General features: G+C 38.9%; 1 protein-coding gene across 2 annotated transcripts in view; it reads right to left on the bottom strand.

Annotated features, from left to right (window-relative positions):
• Positions 1-14568, bottom strand: part of nat16 (N-acetyltransferase 16) — a 33275-nt gene that overhangs the window by 11365 nt on the left and 7342 nt on the right. The window contains exons 2-5 of one of the 2 annotated variants that reach the window (XM_023263608.3): positions 7162-7345; positions 1856-2081; positions 759-983; positions 244-587 (exon numbers count right to left, since the gene is read on the bottom strand). In XM_023263608.3, coding sequence (XP_023119376.2) covers positions 244-587; positions 759-983; positions 1856-2081; positions 7162-7220 — 854 coding nt within the window. In that variant the 5' untranslated portion in view covers positions 7221-7345. The remainder of the gene's footprint in view (positions 1-243; positions 588-758; positions 984-1855; positions 2082-7161; positions 7346-14568) is intronic. The other variant, XM_023263609.3, reaches the window with a different exon arrangement.

The following is a 14568-nucleotide window of genomic DNA, read 5'->3' as shown; positions in this document are numbered from 1 at the left end:
ACATGTGAAAAAAATGAAAAGGAAGAACATGTATGTTTAAATAGCAATAAATCTACAAATAAATCAACAATTCTTGTACCCCTTGCAGTACTATTAAAAGATACTATGGTAGCCAGAAGTGCTTGTCTTACATTTTACATTTTTTTTAATTACATTTTACATTTTCTTATGGACAATAGCTGTCTCTGCCTGTAGTAGCAACATCTGCTTTACGTTATGAATAAATAAAAACAAGACATTTACCAGTCATCTCCAATGGGCACCCTGAAAGGGAAGGTGCAAAGGCTGGCCACAGTAGGATTGGATACATCATCTACCATCCAGTCAATGTCCTTCTTTAGAAGGATGGCCATGTTGCTGGGCAATGGCTTGAATGGCTGCCAGTCTTGAATGATGGTGGCATTAGGAAGGACCCCCTGCATCAGGTCAGTGGTTAGATAAAGTCGGTGGATAGCTGTATGGTCAAGTCGCACTGGTGGAATAATGGAGGGGGAGGAGGACATAGAGGAGTGGATGTCTCCACCCAGGCCAAGTTCAGACAGACGCAGCTTGAGGTCTTCAGCTCTGAAGCGCACCAGCAGAATCCCCTGTAGAAAGGAAAAAACTATTTAAGGACAGGCAAAGAAATACAACAGTAAACAGACTGAGTAAAATAAAGACTAATAGTGTTTTGCTGTAGGTTTTGTGGTCCTTACCAGCAGTCATTAACCATAAGCACAGATCAGCACAAAGAAAGGTGTCTGAGTCTGGTTGTGTACCTGCTTAGTTATGATGCGATACTTCTGGAAGTCCTTAGGTCCAAGCTGATCATCACGGGTCAGGCGGCTCACTTTGACCTCTGGGTACTTGGATTTGACCAGTTCAGAGCAGAAACGCAGCAGAACTCCTGCCACACCCTTTCCTCTTTCCTGAGGGGCAACACGAAGACCTTCCACCAGCATAGTCTCCCCGTCATCAATCACACAAACTGACTCCAGAGCAATCTATGGAGCAGAACAGAGGAAGATGGAAGACTAAAATTTGAAAACAAGAACACCGACACTGTCCATTTAAGTTATCCAAGTTATCCAATATCAATATTTTGGGTTGATGTAATATTTTCTTTTGAATTCTATTTTATTTGTATATATTTCAATATGTCCCACAGTGTTGCAGTGCTGGGCAGCATGGTAGTTGGCATAAACTCTTAAAGGATTCAACAGCTGATTGGACTAGCATGTCTCTTGGTGAAGAGCATAGTATCCATTCACAGGTACGTAAGGAATATCCGAATCTGGTCTCTACAGAGCAAGAAGTCAAAGACCTCCAAAAGAGTTACATGAAGGTCCCCAGACTCTGATTAGGTCAGTCGGGAAATCATATCTCATTTAGATTCATATTCTGGTGGAGTTTGCTCATCCAGTTTTTCACTGAACTTTTTTGGACTTGTTTCAGAAGTATGCAGTTCAGTCAATGAATACTGATCAATGTATCCCTGCTGCTCTCTAAACTGTGGTAAATCTGAGCTGAAATAACATGTGACATGCACAAATAATGTTAGTTTTAAAATTACATTGAATTGATGTTTAAGTTTATGATATAAGTTTAAATGTTGATTCTAAATAGGTTTATTCTGTACTCCCTGTCATTTTTGTCTTGCTTTTTCACATGAATATGAGTGTAAATTTATGAGCAAATATACTAAAATAGGACATAGATATAAACTTATTGACTTCTTCATAGAAGTAATGCAATTCTTTGCCACTGCATGGAGACAAATCACAGATTACAGTTTGTTCTGATTTTGCTTCTGAAATATAACATTTCTGCTTTTCTCTAAAACCCCAAATAACTACATGCTATTGACAAAACTTACCACTTTTCCCTGTTTGCGGGCCAATATCACTATACGGTTGGTTTCTTGCAGCCAGCTGGTGTATCTGGTGGGAAGGTAGTCAAGGCCTCCATAGATGTCCTGGCTCATAGCCATGATTTCTTCAAAGTCCTCCTCAGTGGCTACAGCAAACTGAAGGCCTGTGTGGGACAGGGCCTCTGGGAGCTGGGGCATAGTCAGGCTGGTGTCAATCTTCATCTTCAAATAACTGATGAGATAGAAAGTGGAGGAGAGATTATTGAGGACTGTATTTATTAAGTGTCCCACAGCAGGATGCCATCCTCAACTTGTGAAAAACAGTCAGTCACAAATGACAAGCAACTAGTCCTCCTTTAAGGCAGTAGTAAATGCATGGTCAAGAGCTGTAGTAACAGAAGAGCCTAATAGATGTCGTTCTACACATGTCGTAGCGAACAAAACATCACCCACTATAAAAACTACTGACAAAATCAAGTATCAACTGTTGACTAAATGAAGAAAAACACACTCATGTTCTCAAAGTGCTGAACAGAGGGTAGTTAAACACAAATAACTGCCTGAAGAGATAAGTGTCAGAAAGCTAAAGTAGATATCAGGACACGTATACGAGAAGCAACATAGGAAAAGGGACCAGCAGCAAAAAAAAAAAAAAAAAAAGACAAGGCAGAAGTGAACAAAGCAAGACAACAAATCATAGGAAAGACGCAGACAGAAATATGGGACAAAACAGTAAACTGACAACAGACAGAAAATGGAAGGCTGGCACCTATCTAGATCCTTATGTCTTGTCACAGAAATCCTGTTTAACCACACCCTTACCCCCTTAATCCGTAATTAATACTTTCTGATACACACTCCACATAACACACCGGTATTTCTCCGTAGCTTGGCCGAAGAATTCACAGAATTAAATAGACAAAATGTAACAGTGAAATCTCTAAGCAATTAGACATTTAGGGCTTACAAGTACATCATGTGGAACCCAAAACAGTTATTTCATCGAAATGATATAAATTAGATATGACTTGTGTGTTAGGAACTCAGATAGGCCACACAAAATTCCATTATAGTTCAGGCAGCAAAGTGCTCCAGGAGCTATATCAGAATATTGAACAATATCAATCAGAGTGCACAGATATCAAGGCTCTGCACTAAAGACAACAAAACAAGTTGCTGGCTCTTATGTGGATTTTTGCATTTAATTCCGTCAGGATACAATGCTTTAACACATGATGCAATACAAAGTAATCAGACATCATGAAATAAACTTCAAAAAGAAAACATGCATTATAACATAAGAAGTCATACAAAAAATGACACAATATGATAAGATAAAACAAATTACCATAAGTATATGATAAAATACAATAAGAGGTAGGGCTGGGTACAACATCTTAGTAGGTTTTGAACATGCACCAAATGGTGTTGAGTTTCAAAAGCTTTCAAGTATCTAAAGTTACCTCTATTCAGCCGACAGTTTAAAAAATGTAATTTGTTACTGTGATTGTGTATTTTACATGGGTATTGAAAATTCTTCCTGTTTTTGTGAAGTTTGGAATATTGGATTAGTTGTGCACAATAACTGGTGTCACTGCCATGTCTTTTGTTTGCCTGAGGGTGCTCCTCGTGAATTACTTCCACAGCAAATGATGACTCCAGCTGTTTCATTTCCCCAACAGTTTTGACCTTAAACATCCAGGTTCCCCCACCACTCAGGAGGAGAGGAGGAAAGCAGTGCTAGTGCGGTAATATGGACATTCGTGAGCATCCGTGTGTTCTTCAAAACTCAAGACCAATCTGGAGTGACTTGTACTGCAAATCGGACCACAGTTTTTTGCACTGGTGGGCAGAAATTGGAAACTTCAAAGGAAAAGTTAAAAGTATATAAAGGACACTGACATTGGTTGCAAAACCCATGTTTGTTATTCCAATTCATCACAAGAAAATCGAATGATACCCAGCCCTAGCTATTTGTAATATCAAGGAGATGTCAACACAAGTATAATGACAAAGAAACTGTAAATTGTCCAAAACAGAGTTAAGTAAGCTTACTGAAAGACAAATCCTAGATACTGAGGCATTAAAACTGAATGTCCACAATTGTGACTTACTGAGTGCTAAACAGGGGCTACAGTTTCTGCTAGCCACAGAAAATGACCCACCCTGGAAGCACAGGTCAAGATGACACAAGAGATGATGACAAGGAAAGACTATCATCAAACTGCTGATCTATAACCTCCTTCTCTATAGCATGGTATCATAGTCTCCAAGCTGCACAGATACACATTGTGCATCAGTACAGGAAGGAAATCAAACAGGACCAGGAAGCAATTCCTTGGACTCAAAGTGCTCAACAGCAGTCACTGAAGACTTCAAGACTTTAGAGCTAACCTGACAGTGCTTTCTGAAGTGACAACAAGAAGCTTTCATCTCAGTGCAACATACGTCATTCTTGTATGCCTGCCACTCTAAATGATCAAAGGATACTCCAGAGTAGAGGTCCGCTTTGTTTTAGAGAACCAAGTAATGACCTGGAACTCAAGTCACAGTGACTTCAAATTCTATTCAGTGTAATTATGCCAGGAAGAATCCCATTGTACTGCTGGCTAGCTCGGTTCATCTCGTGATCAAGAGGTAAGTCACAATCAGATCTCTCCTTTTTCAATATGATGTACATTGTACACTGGATATGGAAAGGTCCTAAACATGGGTCCCCTTCATATCAGGTAAAAATTTAGGCAGTCACATGCATTCACATTGGATATTGGTAGAGGACACTGAAAACAGTACATTTTGGTACAAGTCTTGCCCTGTCTACCATAGAAGCTCTGAATCCAGGACTTTACTGGAATACCTTGGAAACAAATTTCCAAGTTGGAGACAGTACAGGCTCTCTATCTATGCAGCATCAGGGAAATCACATGTCATACTTGATGGGACTACCAAGTATGGCCAGAATACCAAAATGTGTTAAATACTCAAGAATAGGACAATTAGCTTACTCCACTGTATGGACCTCATGTCCACAGTTATGAATGGATGGCTATTAGAAAGGAATACTGGAACTGAAGAGGTTAAACTAACCGATGGCTACACAGATACACAGGGCAGCCCTATACTTAAAGATATCTCAATCATAGCGGGGCCCCAAGGCCAGGAAGACAGAGTAAAAGTACTCTCCTGAAGTACCACAGACACACATAAAATAAGTAGATTAACGTAGAGAAGATATCAGTCATCACACATCTGTATAGGAGGGAAGCCAAGGTCAATGACGAGGCAACTCAAGGACTCAAAACTCCAAATTAAGGAAGAAGGAAGAATTCCACCACAAATCCACCATCCAGAGATTTTGTAACTGCTGTAAGAGAAAACGACTGCAGCTAAGAAACAATCATGGACAGTTTCCTGAATCAAACATAACCTTCCCATAACTATCCATATAGAGCATTCCATGGAGTGCACCAGTTAGGGGTTTATGAGTGTTCTACTTGTATATTATAGAAGTTTGTTTGAAGGTTGTCAGCTGGTTGACAATAACAGATGAAAACACAACATTGTGTCACCAGCAGCAGGGTAAGACCCAATGCATTAACTGCACAATTACTCAGGACCAACCAACTAGCAACTAGTTGAAGAAATTGTGCAGAGAAATATTGGTGCTACAGAGTTATCAGTCTTAAGTACAAACAACAGGCATAGAAATAGAGTAGTTGACAATACTCAGCTATATACTGAGAATCCAGTGCAGCAATGGTAGGTGACAGCATTAAATGGAAAGAATATCAGAGGTTGGACAAATACCAGGGGTTGAAAGGAGAACTACACAGAATATGCAGAAAGTGAAGACAAAAGTGTCCTAGTGATGGAAGGAGCTGCTGTATGTGACAATGCAGTGGTTTCATAAAAATAAAAATACAAGCCAGCAAACTTCTGACAGTCTGAACACAGCCTGTCATGTGTGCTTCTCGTCTATCTCACCCAACTCTCTCTTACAACATGCACACGGCAGTAAGACATCAAGAGGTGTACTTGGGGATATCAGTACCTTAAACTCCACGGTACAAATCACAAAGTCATACAAGATCTACATCACTGTGCGGAAAATATTTCAATAAATATTAACTTTGAGACTTGTACAACATCACAAAATAATGAGCTCCAAAACATAATAGGGAGTTTCGTAATTATTGCTTTGTTAGAGGCCAACACAGAAATGCTAGACATGTTCCAATAATCTATCAATGGGCCATGTGAGCTGTGAGGGCATTTGCAGTGAAAACACTGTCTGGCCACTGCAGACACACAAGCATACACACTGTGGACACTGGTATTTTTCCATCATGCTCTGATGCTTTGAGATGAGCTGTCAGGCTTTGCTGGGCAGTCTGGTTCTGCCAATGAGAGTGATGCTGTTTTGTTTTGGTGTTTCTGTCTCTCACTCTCTCTCACACACTCATTTATTCACTCTTCTCTTTTTCATTCTTTCACGCTGCTGCTTCCTCTCTTTAGCTGGCAGTGTACTCCAGACAAAATGGAATTTGGCAAGTTTGCAAAGACTGTTGAACTACCATCATATACGCATCTGTGGGCAGATTCCAGTATGCTCACTTCAGACTGCATTACGATCATTTAATGATGTCAATGCCAGATAAAGGAACTTTAGAGACGTGGTGCGAAATGAGATTGAGGAAACAAATGCACACAATTAAGCGCACAAATTGCTTGACTTGGGTGGTAATATGGAACACGCATGACAGTCAACAAAGTTCTGCGACTGTTATTTTGCTTACATGGCAGTTGTCTAGATTATTGGCAGTTGAATGTTATGGTTATAGTTTACCAATACAAACTACTATACAGTTAACCATATAACCTAAAGCTCCCCAACAACCATATCTGGCAAACAACTTTACCAACAATGTCTATAAAGAATGGCTAAGAATCAACTAATGGTAATCTTCAATCTTTGTTTGATGATTGAACGCTATAAAGACCTGCATTTTCCACCAACCTGAGAGAAGAAGTAGCATTCATATGATGATTTCACATAAAAGCAACATAAAGCAACACAAAGCAAGGTTGGTATTATGGCCATTGCACACTGGCGATCAAAGTAAAATGTGGTGCACATTCATTATGAGCATGCCACTTTTTCTCTGCTAAGAAACCAAATGTAATTTTATTTGGAGTATGCTGCCAGCTGTTCTCTGTCCTCCCACACTGAAACACAGAATTGATCGGACCATCATACTGAAAAGAACAGGTCTCTTGAGCACCTGAATAGTACAAAACTCAAAGGAACACACCATGTTGTCAGTAGATTATCCTGTTGGTCAAGTGATGAGAACATGGACACCAAAATCATTCATGTCTTCTGGGTAGATCCTTGGCTCCAGTGCTTCATACCAGTAGGCTCCATGTTGACGCAAACACATTAGCATATCACTCTGTTGCACGATAGCAGGCTCCATTTTTCCCACGTAGCCCCGCCTATACATGAAACAAACCATTGACACACAGGCACCAGAAAATGATTAGTTGGTAAATTTGTCAATAATCACTCTGTGCTTGTCGTCATGAAAACAAGACTGTGCCATGTACTTTGACACTGTCATGTACACTTTTTGGTCTGGTGTAAGATTACTAATACTTCAAGAAAAATACATATGCAAATCATTGCAGCAGACCGACACATTTCTATGTACTACCTAAAATTATAGGAATATTCTGCTCTGACTGTGAGTAGACATTTGGCTTTTGTACATTTCAACTAAATTTGAATGACTACATCAAAAAACGAAGCTAATCTTGAGATTTGATCTTTTAAAAAGTTTTTGCTTGAAATAAAACCTGAGGTAATGACACTCTAGTGGGAAAACACAAAACGTATTGTCCTTAAACATACAATATCAGTGACTACCATCCCCAAGTGTATATTTGTGTGGTTTGGGGGTTTGTTTTCAGGTACATTTCCCAACTATAGGACACTTTTGAAGAGAAATATTGAGTGAGTGATTATCACACTGAGCTAAATAATGCTTGCTGTCCAAGCAGTCTCAAATGATTTAAAACAACAGGATCCAGTAAGGTAAACCTGTAAAATGTGATTTACTCACCATGACAAACTTTCTATTTAATGCAACATTTCTCTAAAATACACCTGGTAGTTAAATTTATCATTAATGATGTTTCAAAATAAAAAAAATGACACCTATATAGGTCCTAGGTGTGGCTAAAAGCAACGGGATGCAGCTAAGTGTCGTACAGTAGCACACACTGTTTTGTCTTAGCATATGACTGTAAATCAAAAAACAGAGTGCAATATGAATGACCCCATTTCCACACATTATAGAGTAGAGGTCAAGGTTACTGTCAATCCTTGGATTTACTGATAATGAAGGAGCCTCTGTAATAGTCCCATTATTTTTCAGAAATGATAGCTATATTCATGTATAAACAAAAAGTAGATTATGTTACAAGTTGTGAGTAGGTTTAGGCTATTAAATAGTATTAATTCTTGACACCGTATTGTATATTGGGAGATGACAAAACAAGGGACCATAAATAGACACCAATAAGCTAAACTTGGCCCTTCATCAATGTTTTAAGGAAACCTAGAGTACCTGAAGTAAATGCAAATCTCATTTAAGTCTCACTACAAAGATCCTGATGCACCACATACAAATCAATACATTCCATGCTGACAAAGGCCTGCCAACCACAACCAGGTCTGACTGTGCACCAGGCTGTTTACTAAGTCATACTGTGGAGTCCCTGGCACTGAAACGAAGCCTAATAAACATACCTAATGATTTGAAGTAGATGAACAAAATCCCATTATCTTAATTAAGGATATACTATTTCTATAAAAAAAACTCCTGTTTCTATGACCGTTCATTGTTTTTGTTTTGTTTTTGCTATTTCTATTAAGAAAGTCATATCTTGAATTGTTTAAAGTAATCATGTCTAATTCCTGCAGATATATCAGAGCTTCTAGTTCAAAGAACTACGCTGACATTCCCTGTAAATTTACAAAGGAATAAATGTACATAATTCACACATGCCTTCTTCGTCTAGAGCAAATTTAGTGTTATGAAAAGAATGCTCTAATTTAAGAAAATCTTGCTACATGTAAGGCAGCAAATCAGTCCTGAATTTCTAGGGTCTTATTGTCATTACACACTTTGCCTACAAAGAATTTATTGAGTTTCTTCTTTGAGAATATAATTCCTTTGTTTTCGTACAATCAAGATTAGTTACTACTGTGTACATGTCTATGTCCAGGATCCCAAAGCTTTATTTATAAAACTACACAAAGAAAATTTGGGGCCTGACTGAAAATAATCATTCATCTAACCCCAAATTTGAGAATAAAACCTCATCATATTTCCTTAGGTATAGAAACATGCCTAAATTGAACTCACAATATATGGAAGTTATTCTTGTCTTACTTTGATGTCATATTTTTTTACTGTTAAGTTCCTACCCAACAGCAACCCCAACTCTCATCCCAAACTCAGAAATGATTTTTTTTAGTACCAGCAGTTATTCCTTTTGGTCTAGTTACATTTGGAGACTATAGAATAGCAGTATGATGATTTTATTCAAGCCTGTGTACAAGGAATCAACAGGAAGTCAGCCTGGATGGCCAGCAGGAATCTTAACTGTGAAGGACACTAATGGACACTTTCTATGGACCAACAGTTGAAGAAGCATGCAGAACACCCGAGTACCAAAACAATGATTTTCTAAATAGCACCACATATTGTAGAAAAGAAGTTTAAACTGGGCTCTCATCAGAGGAAGAAGAGCTGCATTTCTATATTTTCCAATGTAACTAAGTTATAAATTCCACAGGACTATATTACAACATCAAGCAAAGACATGAAAGAAACAAAGATATGAAAAAATGAGTGCTGATGGATCTTTAGTGAAAGCAAATCCGGCACTAAAACTTGCCCAAACTTTGCTGTATTTTCTCTGCGCAGGACATTTACCCCCGTACAGTGATTTGGATCTGGTGATTGTACATTGTGTAATTTATTAAATGGTTACTGAAGGGAGAGAAAAAGTATTCCAAGGTACAAACCATTTCACTGTTTGCTGTCATTAACTTGGCTGTTGACAGGACAATAGGTTCACATGTTTTATTCAAAAGCTGTATCTATATTATCTGTCTTACTTTTCAAACTGTATGTTTACACTGCAACAGAAGAAAGTTCAATTAAAATATGTGAGCATACATATAGTTATGTAAAGATGGATTACCAATGGTCAACGGTACTATTACATGGGTCAAAGTTCACTAAACTCAAACCAGAGGTGAAATGAAACTAGTCCACTTTGCAAAGCAAGCAAATCCACTCCAAATCCAAATCCAATAGTAGCTATTTCATTAAAAATAAGTTTTGCCGGGGCGCCCGTATAGCTCAACGCATTGAGCGGGCGACCCATGTACAGGGGCTGGTCCCCGACGCAGCTGGCTCGGGTTCGATTCCCGCTCGCGGCCCTTTGCTGCATGTCTTCCCCTGACTCTTCTCCTGTTTCCTGTCTCTCTCACACTGCACCTATCCAATAAAGCCGATAAAAGGCCAAAAAAATAACTTTAAAAAAAAAATAAGTTTTGCCACTGCTTCTCTGTTTAAATTTGGGAGTGTCCAGGCCATAAGAGGAATCCTCACCCTCAAGCACATGCGCTCCTAGATAATGGTGTCAGTTGCAATGGTGTCAAACACCATTCTCAGGACTGCAGCTGGTTAGTGGCCTAACCCTAACCCTAACCCTAACCCTTTATGGAGAACAAATTACAATACACTGAGTTGTATTTTATTGCACTTTGTACTTTCGGATCACACAAAGTGACTCAGAGGGTCTGGACAGCATGTGTTCCGTGTTGCCCAAAATGAATAAAATTTTCCTTCCCAACACCCATTATCATGCAATGCTAATGATGCTTTTTTTTTTTTTACTTGTTTAACCAAATAGCATATACGAGATCAAAAACACATTTTGTGTTAAATGCTTTATTTTTTTAGAGAATAGTAAATAGAACATAGAATATATACAAAGTTTACATAGATGAGTAATGAGCCATTGTAAGCTCAAGACTACCATGATATACTTGTTCTTTACAAATGTATGTATGTACACACATATATATATATATATATATATATATATGTATATATATATATATATATATATATATATATATATACACTCTAGCGTTCAAAAGTTTGGGATCACTTAGAATTGTCCTTATTTTTGAAAGAAAAGCAATGAATTGTCAATGAAGATAACATTAAATGAATCAGAAATGCAGTCTAGACATTGTTAATGTGGTAAATGACTATTCTAGCTGGAAACGGGTGATTATTAATGGAATATCTACATAGGGGTACAGAGACCCATTTCCAGCAACCATCACTCCTGTGTTCTAATGCTATTCATCCATATTGATGCCTCTGTGTTATCAGTATCACCTGGGTCCAATCGTGAAGGAAAAAGCACAAGGTCTTTGCCCTTGACTGGTAATGGGGAATAACAGACCATGCCAAGACAATGGTGAAGCAGTGTTTAACCTGGAAATAAAGGAACATACATTAAGCTATGAATTTTGACATTTGTGTGTAATCAACTCATGGATAAGAAAACAAAAAAATATGTTTATTTATATTTCCATACCTTGTCAAAAATGTTTTAATCCCTGGATGGACACAATAGAAGCATCATTCCTCTAATTGAAGTGTTACTTTCTCCAAGCACTCACTCAGCCACTTCTGCAAATGTGCTTAATGGTTCAAGACTGCCACCTGTGCAATGTAACATCGGTCATGAATAATGCGTTATCCGAGCCAGTATGCATTATTCAGAATAAGGTAGTATAGGCTTACCAGTCGTTGCAGTGGCTGTCTGGTATGCTGCAATCTCCCAATTAGCTTTTGACACATTAAACAACTTTAAGTGTTTGTCCGATTCATAAAACAACAGTAAACTTGCCAAAAATTTAGTTTTTTGACCTTTTTTTCATACACACCTACAAAAAAATCAATGCCCTAAGCACATATCCATGATCAAACACAGCTGATGACAGTTTCAGCTGTCATATAGATATCAAATGAAGCTCTGTCAGGATGGTATTATTACTCCACCAAGGAGGCGGAGCCTCGGCAGAGTTATGCGTCGATCGTCGTTGGTTTGTTTGTCTGTCTGTCTGTTTGTTTGGTAGCAACATTATTCAAAAACGGACTAACGGATTTGGATGAAATTTTCAGGGAAGTTCAGAAATGACACAAGGAACAAGTGGTTAGATTTTGGCAGTGATGCAGCTTACAGTCTTTAAAGATTTCTGCATCATTGCGAGGTAGCGACACGACGTTACTGTAACTATGACAACAAGTGGACACTACGTCAGCTGCCTGCTGACAATCACATGTTTGTGATCCTGCTACAAATCGACCGCTGCAGATTTATCAGGACATATCTGTTGGAAATGATGCAAGGAACAATTGATTAAATTGTGGGAGTGTTTCAGAGTGCCATCAATTCCCACCACCTGCTACATACTCAGATCATGTGATTCAGTATCCATACAAAACACACACATGCAAAACACACGACTGTGCTCAGCGCAAGGTCATTTTGTTTGTCTATTTATATTAAATGGCCACATTCTATAGTGCTGTGATTTCGACTGAGCACCCTTGGTGGAGTACTGTGCTCTCTGAATGGTTTTCTTGTTGATATTGTTATTGTTCTATTCTTTTGTGTGCAGTTGGCCCAACTCAGAAAAAACAGGAACATAGAAAGTAAAATGAAATGCACTGTCCCTTAGCTTTTCCTCGGTGTAGTTTTGTGCACATGGTGCACATAATTGTAATAAAAATTGGAAGTAGCACAAAAATTGTCTAATTATGCACATTTGTAGCTTATGAGTTGTCAATATTTCTGAGAATATTTGAGGCAGAGTGATGATCCACATTAAACTGAGTCAAAATAAACTATGGTGTGTGTGTTCATTACGTGATAACGAAGAAACATGTCAGCCAATGCAGTTGTATAGTTTAAAGGTGTAGTTTTAGAACAACAATGGTGCAGAGAAATAGGGAGACTCAAATTACATACCAAAAAATTGTCAGTAACACAAATCCATTGTTGGTTTGGCTTTGCACATAATAGCCGCTCATCATTCCTGTATTTAAAACCAGAGTTTCAGTTTAAGTCAGACTTTGGACTGAATTACTTTGGCTGCAACAATGCAGAGCTTGTTTTTTCAAACTGCTACACCGCTGTTGTCCTGAGTCATGTCCATACACAAGCACACAGTCAAAATCCCCTCACAAAAACAATTGAGCATATAAATGTCAAAGCAAGTAATATTGCAGAAATGCTTGTCAACACACTAAAATGTTCCTGCTGTAAAGTGAATGAGGGTCGTGATGAGGCAAAGATGGGTTTGGGGGAAGGGTGGGGATTATGTGTTCATTACACCCATGGACAGCTGTCGGTGTAATAAAGATGACGAAACAGTGGAAGGGAGAGGTGAAAGGACAGAAAGAATGACAGCTTTGTGTTCTGTATATTTGTATTTCCTCTGTCCATTTTCAGCAACGGAGTGTGAGCAATGCAATGCATCACTTAACACACACAGACACACTCACACACACACATTCACTAAGCATATTTGACTGTGCAGTAGTTCATCACGAGTGAGGCCTATCTGCAAACAATAAGACATTCTCCTTCACCACCTCCTGGTCTCCTTCTAGATTCCTCTTTGCCTCTTTTTGACCTCTGACCTCCTCTTTGCCTCCTACTATTTCAGTCCCAAAACCTTCTCTTCATCTCCTTCCTCCTAAGTTCCACCTCCCCTGAATGTCTTCTTCGGCTCCTTTTGAACATGCCCTCCTCCTCTCTTCTTTCTTGCCTCCCTACCATCCCCCTTCTCCAGCTTCTTTCCTCCTCTCCTAAATCTGTCCCTGCCCTCTTTCGCCTCTCTTGTCCTCCTTGGTTGGCCTCCCCCCTGCACTGCAGCACCTATACAGTCATTAATCTCTAGTGTCCCTTTCGTGCGACACACAATGTGTGCGCATGCATGCCTGTGTGTGTGTGTGTGTGTATGTGTGTGTGCCTGCAGCTCTTCATCACACAGCCCTGGAAAGTCACATGGACAATGAAAGGCAGATCTATCCTGCATCCATGCTCCCACAACGGTGCATCTGTCCACAAAGATCTGTGAAATGTAAATTCTGTTAGCTGCTAACTGTACAATATAGACGCTTTTGCTGTTTTCAAGTAGCTATCCAGAGATCCTTTTCACCAAATTTAAAGCAAAGCTGCAATACAAGATAATGTGCGTTCATATTAATTTGGACATTTCACAAATCTAACACTACTTGCAACCCATATGTGAGCAGCTGAAAGTCCTGCAGAACTCGCACACTTACCCATGATTTGTAGGACGTGATGATGCCACCATTTTAATTCTCAGTCCTCACAGAGAATCTTCATGCTTAGAGCCTTTTCTCTCCCTGTGTGAAACTGCTCACGTACCTCCTGTCAGGTCCTTAGAATGGTCAGGGTGATTTTCTCCAGCTGTTATTATTTTTCAGATTGTCTTTTTGAGTTTCTCACCATGACGTTCAATGGTTATGGCAACAAATCCGCCTATGGTTTAGTGTAGTAATACTACTAGTAATTTAATCATTTATAGA

This window comes from Amphiprion ocellaris, chromosome 23 (genome assembly GCF_022539595.1).
Source record: "Amphiprion ocellaris isolate individual 3 ecotype Okinawa chromosome 23, ASM2253959v1, whole genome shotgun sequence".
In the NCBI taxonomy this organism is placed as follows: Eukaryota; Metazoa; Chordata; class Actinopteri; family Pomacentridae; genus Amphiprion; species Amphiprion ocellaris.
This window is presented reverse-complemented; position numbering and strand designations above follow the sequence as displayed.